This window comes from Coenobita brevimanus, chromosome 91 (assembly GCF_032717465.1).
Source record: "Coenobita brevimanus isolate Jiangsu-jjx chromosome 91, ASM3271746v2, whole genome shotgun sequence".
Classification (NCBI taxonomy): Eukaryota; Metazoa; Arthropoda; class Malacostraca; order Decapoda; family Coenobitidae; genus Coenobita; species Coenobita brevimanus.
Genome location: NC_137044.1, coordinates 39,469,116 through 39,476,839, shown reverse-complemented (window position 1 = coordinate 39,476,839; position 7,724 = coordinate 39,469,116). Strand labels below are relative to the sequence as shown.

At 44.4% G+C, this 7,724-nt stretch overlaps 1 protein-coding gene across 1 annotated transcript; it reads right to left on the bottom strand.

Annotated features, from left to right (window-relative positions):
- Positions 1-5,231: 5,231 nt before the first annotated feature.
- Positions 5,232-6,320, bottom strand: LOC145411970 (uncharacterized). The gene has a single exon (XM_080281940.1). It carries the CDS (start codon positions 6,318-6,320, stop codon positions 5,232-5,234), a length of 1,089 nt encoding a protein of 362 aa, XP_080138066.1.
- Between the last annotated feature and the right edge of the window lie 1,404 nt (positions 6,321-7,724).

The following is a 7,724-nucleotide window of genomic DNA, read 5'->3' as shown; positions in this document are numbered from 1 at the left end:
TTAAGTAAAATATAATACAGAATAGTAACGTATATTACCGAGTCATTACGATAGTACGAAGAGGGGCAGAAGGTGGAAGTGGTGGACAAGCAGGACGGCCACCATTGCCAGGAGGCATGGGGAGAGATAGAGGGGAAGGGGTATTGGAAGAAGTGGAAAAGGAGGGGGGCATAGAGGAGGAGGGGACAGAAGGTGAAGGAGGGAGAGCAGTAGGAGGGAGATCAGGCGGTACAGGATGAACTTCAACAGAGAGGGTACGGCATTGTCTACTGAATATGGTGTAGAAGTTAAAATGTAATCCATAATCTTGGGGATGGTTTCACTGTCATCACCAGAGGGTTTTGCTTCGACGCAGTAGAGTGTATCGAACGAGAAGGGTGGGTATTCGTCGCGCGAACTTTACGAGCCGGAGAAGTAGGAGGATGGGCAAGAGAGATTTACAGTCCAATGCGATGGGTAGTCTGCGCTCACCACTAGAGGAGGATGGGGGTCGGACAGGACGTTGGGCCAGAGGCACCAAACAGCCAGTATGAGAAACAGAACTGGAGGAGTGAGAGGAGAGATGAGGTTGGGAATGGGGGAATGGACAAGGAGAGGGAACAGGTAAGGAAGGGGATGGAGAGAAGGTAGGGGTAAAGGAATCTAAAACAGAGAAAGAAATAGAGACAGGATCAAGAGGAGTCTGTCAGGGGAGGACTCAGGTAGAGAGGGGGTTAGGTAGAGAGGAGGAAGAGGTGGAAATAGGAGTACTAGGAGGAAGAGAAGAGGAGCCAACAGTCACAGGGGTAGGGACAGAGCGAGAGGTGGGACGACGAGAGGTGGGAGGAGAGGAAGAAGGGGCGGCAGATACAGAGATAGGTGCAGAAGGGGAAGAAGAATCAGTTCTGGTACTAGAAGTTACTACGGGAGGAGAACGAGCTACATGTGCCAGGGTACCGTTAGGATGGTGATCGAGGCCGCGAACTCTGCAACGAGCCTCACGAAGGGAGAGGCCAGTTTTCCTGCCGATGCGGACACTTCTACTTCGAAGAGGTAGACGGGACATTGTTGGTAGGTGGCAGAATAGCTACTCTGACAGTTAGGGCAGCATCGGATGGTGGAAATGCATTCTGAGGTGGTATGACTGGCCAGTGTACAGCTGGCGCAGATTGCAGATGATTGGCCGTATTTGGCTGGATGGCCAAAGCGCCAACGAGATGTGCACTGATGAGGAGATGGAATATACTCACAAACTTGGAGAACAGTGCCTCCAATGACGACTGTGGGGGGCAGATCGCTAAAAGCAAAAACTATTTTTACGATATTAGCAGGCTCTTGGCGTCGTCCACGAGGAGGAATTGTATAACAATGGACTGAACGTATTGCATGAAGCTGTTCTGAAAGGATTAGCTCGATGTCATTAGAGCAATCCGTGAAAGCCCTCTGGCCGAAGGACATCAAAGATGGTAAACGGACGGTGCCAGTGGCAGAACTGAGCTGGATGCCTAAGGACACGAAGATGGGTTGCCCCGCATTGCTGACCAGGGATGTCACTTTCTCGGCTTGGGCAGCACTGTGAACGACAAGGAGGCGGGAACCATTCGGACCAGCCGAGAAGGTGACATCCCTGCGTACTTGTCAAAGTAGAGAGAGGTGGAGTGAGAGGTCATTGGTCATCATGGACACTGAAAAATTTTGACCACGTCTGTGAACCGAAAATTGAGAAGGTGAGGGACGAGGCAGGTACACAGGAAGAAGGATGAGGTCGGGAGAGGGAGATAGAGAACATAGAAGGATTAGAGACAGGAGGTGGAGGAAGGTAAGGATGAAGTGTGACAATAGTAGAAGGGCTGACTGAAGTAGACAGAGGAGAAGCTGGAGGAGTGGAAGACACAGTAGGCGGGGAGGATGGGGTGTTTAATGTAACCAAACGTGTAGGGGAAGGGGAAGAAGTTAAGGCCACAGTCAAAGGGGAGTCCTGGGTCATCAACATAATCGGGTGAGAAGTAATTGTATCCATATAATGTGAATTGGTAGACTTCACCACCCCACCCCCCACCCACCATGGAGCCCAACAAGGGGAGGCTGATGTTGTGTCCAACTCACCCAACAGCCCCAGGGATAGCGCGAGTGGTATACGCGGACACGGTTTGGTGTGGAGAGGCAGCTGTGGGCCAATGCAGTGCCCACCAAACAGGGCCTGCTTGACCCTAGCCAAGGTTGACTGAGCCAACACATGGCCAGCTGATTTGCCCGGCGGGTCTACACTGGCCTGCCTGTCTTATGCCAACCCACCTACTAAAGGAGCGTGTTGCCCACAGCAGGGAACTGCACCCTGCCCCATGGTGGACTCAGCTCTCAGATAGTGGAGCGCAAGCAATATATAGGTCGCCACGCACGGCAAACACGTGGGGAGGAAGCAGTCTTGCCCGAAATGACAAAGGGGCAGAGACTAGTATCAACACTAAAGGCCTCCACTATTTGGTGACGATAGGGGAAAAGGAAGGAAGAAGCAACAGGAAAAAGAGCATTGCAAAATAAGTTGAGGCAGTGACAGGGACCCAAGGAGAGGGGAGAAGGCAGAGTAGAGACCCCACCGTAGCTCCGCCACTCGTCAAGACCCAATCGACGTCTCTGAAGCCCCCCCACAACAACAGCGAGCAAGGAAACGGGGGGGATGCCTGGTTAAAGCCTGATTTCTTCTTCAAGCTTAGTCACATTTATCTATCTATCTATTGCCAGACACCTTAATACCATACAGGGTGGCCACAAATTGCCTCCATGTCGCCCTGTCCCCCGCCATTTCACTGCCCTGCTCCCAGCTCACACCTCCCTCCCTCAAATACTTCTCCACTCCATCCCTCCACCTCATCCTCGGCCTCCCCCTCCCTCTCTCCCCCTCCACCTCACTCACATACACTCTCCTCGTCAGTCTCTCACTCTCCATCCTCTCCACATGGCCACATTTATCATAACTATACAGTAAACCCTCAAAGATCCGGACTAATTGGGACTATAACCTGTCCGGATCTCAAAAAATCCGGATCTTCCAGAAATTATATAAATAACGATCTTATGCTTCACTTGGGAACTGGGACCTGCACTTCCACTTCCACTTCCACCTGCCTTGGCAGCAAAACCACGAAGCTTGGCTTTGTTTCTCTTTATATCACTGATTGTTTGTTTTGCAAAACCATACTCCTCACTTAACCGAGACATTAGTACACCTTTTTCTTATTTTTCTAGTAATTCAAGTTTTTCACCTGTGGTTAGCACCGTATGTTTGCTCTTTGGAGCCATGGTGGAAGAGTAAAGAAAGAAAACTGTGCTTTCACTCGGTCAATGTGTTCCCACGACTCACACTCGGTCAACTGCCTTGGCTCATTGTCCCCTCAAGGCCGCGCTCCCCCCCCACCATTCACATGTGCGCACCTCACAAAAGGATACCGGAGGACAGATAAAATTTAAATTAAATTTAATACAGTATAAAATTAATAGGATAGTATGATAATGTGTACAAATATTTTTTTCGTAAATTTTCATTAATAAATTGTGTATCTTGTAGCCTATGTTTTAAATTGAAAATCTGCCAAGAAATGGTCCGGATCTTCGCAAAATCCAGATCTTTGAAGTCCGGATCTTTGAGGGTTTACTATATAATTGTTTTCACACCCGAAGGAACTGTCACGTGCCAAGTGAATAAAAACTTTTTTTTTTTTTTTCTGCACAGTTTTCCAGTCATGATATTTGAAATTTTTTCACTCCTGAACTGATACTGGAGAGAACCTATAATGAAACCATTTACCCCATTCATCACACTTGAATTTCTTCATTCCTTAAAGAATTAAACAGTGTTGGATGACATCAACTGAGTCATCTGTTTACCACATTAAGCACACTAGAAACTCTTCCCTGCACAGTGATTTAATAGCTGTGTGGTGAGAAGAATGTGGATGAAGAGTTTGGGAGGAATCTGAGTGTGAAATGGAGGGAAAGAAATTGTTTTGGAAGGAGGTAAAGAAAGTAAGGCAGTGTGAAAGGGGAAATAGTAGGGGAGTGAAAGATAGGAATAACAGATTGTTGGTGAAGAAGAGAGAGAAATTGAGGAGATGGAAGGAGCACTTTGAGGATTTGTTGAATGTAGAGAGTGACAGCAGTGCGAGTATAAGTGGTTGGGGAATGGCTGGGAGAAGAAGAGATGAGAGGAGGGAGGAAGAGATCAGTAGGGCAGAAGTAATGGAAGCGATGAAGAAGATTATGTTGGGAAAGGCCCCAGGAATTGATGGAGTGTGTGGTGAAATGCTTAGGTATGGGGGTGAGATTGTTTTGGAGTGGATATGGAAGTTGTGTAGATTGGCTTGGGAAGAGGGAAGGGTTCCAGAGGACTGGAAATCAGGTATAATTGTTCCTTTATAGAAAGGAAAAGGGGAGAGAGAAGTATGTGGTAACCATAGGGGTATTTGCCTTCTTAGTGTGACTGGTAAAATATACGGTAGAATACTCATTGACAGGGTTTGGCATATGACAGAGGAGCTAGTTGGAGAAGAACAAGGGGGATTTAGAAAGGGAAAAGGGTGTGTAGATCAGATATTTGTTCTACGATGTTTAGTGGAGAAGTATCTAGAGAAGGGAAGGAAAGTGTATGCTGCCTTCATGGACTTGGAGAAAGCTTATGACAGAACAGATAGGCAAGGTATGTGGAAGGTATTAACCCCTTAACTGTGGGGCGTCACTTTTGTGATGCTTGGGAGCAAGGGATCATACCGCGGGGCGACACTTTTGTGATTCTGTGTTATTTTGAATTCGCCCGGGCTTTCAAGTGGTGGCTTGTATCATCTATCAGTAATGCCAATGTCCAACACTAGTCAGCACTCCTAATCTCATCTGTACTCCCATCCATTGTTGACAATTTAGCCATTTCTCCCCGTTCTTGACTCCCCTCCCTACCTGCCCTCCATTACCCTATCCTTTCACCTGCCCGGCCGTGCTACGCTAAGTAAATCTTCCCTGGAATTTTTCACTGATTTCATCCATTGAAATAAGCCCTATGCCCTATTCTTATACCAAATAATATATACAAGAAAGAAATAAGGTAAGTGAGAGTGCCATACACCTAGAATTGGCTAATTATCACCTGACAACACCTCATGTGCACTCGTTCGCTAATTTTCGCTGTTTATTTCCCCTTGAAATATGCCGTATAATCGATTCATATGCTATTCTTTGACTCTGTCAAAGAACAACAACAATCATCACACTTGAAAATTCTTCACTCGTGAATGAATTAATATGTGACAAGTGAGATTAGCCTTCTGTGAAAATAGTTTACCACATTCATCACACTTGAAATTCTTCACTCCTGAATGAATTAATAGGTGTTTGGTGAGACTACTCTTATCTGCAAATAGTTTACCACATTCATCACACTTGAAATTCACTCCTGAATGAATTAATATGTGACGGGTGAGCTCAAACTTCCGTGCAAATAGTTTACCACATTCATCACACTTGAAATTCTTCACTCCTGAATGAATTAATAGGTGTTTGGTGAGATTTTTCTTCAGTGTAAATCGTTTACCACATTCATCACACTTGAAATTCTTCACTCCTGAATGAATTAATAGGTGCTGAGTGAGACTACACTTGTGTGCAAATAGTTTACCACATTCATCACACGTGAACTTCTTCACTCCTGAATGAATTAATAGGTGCTGAGTGAGACTACTCTTGTCTGCAAATCGTTTACCACATTCATCACACTTAAAATTCTTCACTCCTGAATGAAATAATAGGTGCTGAGTGAGACTACTCTTATGTACAAATAGTTTACCACATTCATCACACTTGAAATTCTTCACTCCTGAATGAATTAATAGGTGCTGAGTAAGACCACTCTTCCGTGCAAACTGATTACCACATTCATCACACTTGAACTTCTTCACTCCTGAATGAATTAATAGGTGCTGAGTGAGACTACTCTTGTCTGCAAATCGTTTACCACATTCATCACACTTAAAATTCTTCACTCCTGAATGAATTAATAGGTGCTGAGTGAGAATTTTCTTCCGTGCAAATAGTTTACCACATTCATCACACTTGAACTTCTTCACTCCTGAATGAATTAATAGGTGCTGAGTAAGACCACCCTTCCGTACAAATCGATTACCACATTCATCACACTCAAAATTCTTCACTCCTGAATGAACAACTGCATGTTTGTTAAGACTTTTCTTTAAAGGAAATGTTTTATCACACTCCAAACATCTGAACTGCTTAACTTCAGCTGAGGACACTGCATCCACGACAGTCTCATTGTCACTGAGGAACATTTTGTCACTCATCTCACAATCTAACTTTACATCTGTTTCTTTGTTTACAACTTCCATTATTTTGTCATCCACCTCACACTCTGACTTTACATCTAGTTCTTCCTTTACCACCTCCATTATTTTGTCATCCACCTCACACTCTAACTTTACATCTGTTTCTTCCTTTACCACCTCCATTATTCTGTTACGCACTTCACACTGTAACTTTAGACCTGGTTCTTCCTTTACCACCTCCGTTATTCTGTTACGCACTTCACACTGTAACTTTAGACCTGGTTCTTCCTTTACCACTTCCATTATTTTGTCATCCACCTCACACTCTGACTTTACATCTAGTTCTTCCTTTACCACCTCCATTATTTTGTCATCCACCTCACACTCTAACTTTACATCTGTTTCTTCCTTTACCACCTCCATTATTCTGTTACGCACTTCACACTGTAACTTTAGACCTGGTTCTTCCTTTACCACCTCCGTTATTCTGTTACGCACTTCACACTGTAACTTTAGACCTGGTTCTTCCTTTACCACTTCCATTATTTTGTCATCCACCTCACACTCTGACTTTACATCTAGTTCTTCCTTTACCACCTCCGTTATTCTGTTACGCACTTCACACTGTAACTTTAGACCTGGTTCTTCCTTTACCACTTCCATTATTTTGTCATCCACCTCACACTCTGACTTTACATCTAGTTCTTCCTTTACCACCTCCGTTATTCTGTTACGCACTTCACACTGTAACTTTAGACCTGGTTCTTCCTTTACCACCTCCGTTATTCTGTTACGCACTTCACACTGTAACTTTAGACCTGGTTCTTCCTTTACCACTTCCATTATTTTGGCATCCACCTCATACTCTGACTTTACATCTAGTTCTTCCTTTACCACTTCCATTATTCTGTCATCCACCTCATACTCAAATTTACATCTGGTTCATCTTTTGCCACCTACACTATTTTGTCACCCACCTCAGACTCTATATATCTTTACATCTGGTTCTTCCTTTATCATCCTGTCATAAGATTCCCCCAAACTCTCTTAATTCCTGCCATAAACTAGTCTCCACTGAACAATAATGCTGATACAAAGGTCATTATTACTGAACAATAACTGCTTCTGCACTTGCAAGTACTATGGAACCATATTTTCAAATAAATAGTTCACTGCTGAGTTTTAAGCTATTAATGAGGTCTAAAATACCACTGGGTTCCTTATTTTACCAGTTCTTATCCAGTGTCTATGCAGCGGTTGTACAGCAGTAAATGCAAAGGATATCACAACAGCTAAATGATCCTGGATCAACTCCTACCACTCATCCAGTGATTCATATTCTTACAATGAAAGACATTATGAACAGAGAGTATATGCTACATATATTTGGAAGAGGTACCTCATGTAGGATGTACAGTACTG

What these genes read in the sequence shown, in the direction of transcription:
- LOC145411970 (XM_080281940.1), bottom strand. Translation starts at nt 6,320, where the DNA reads ATGAGTGACAAAATGTTCCTCAGTGACAATGAGACTGTCGTGGATGCA.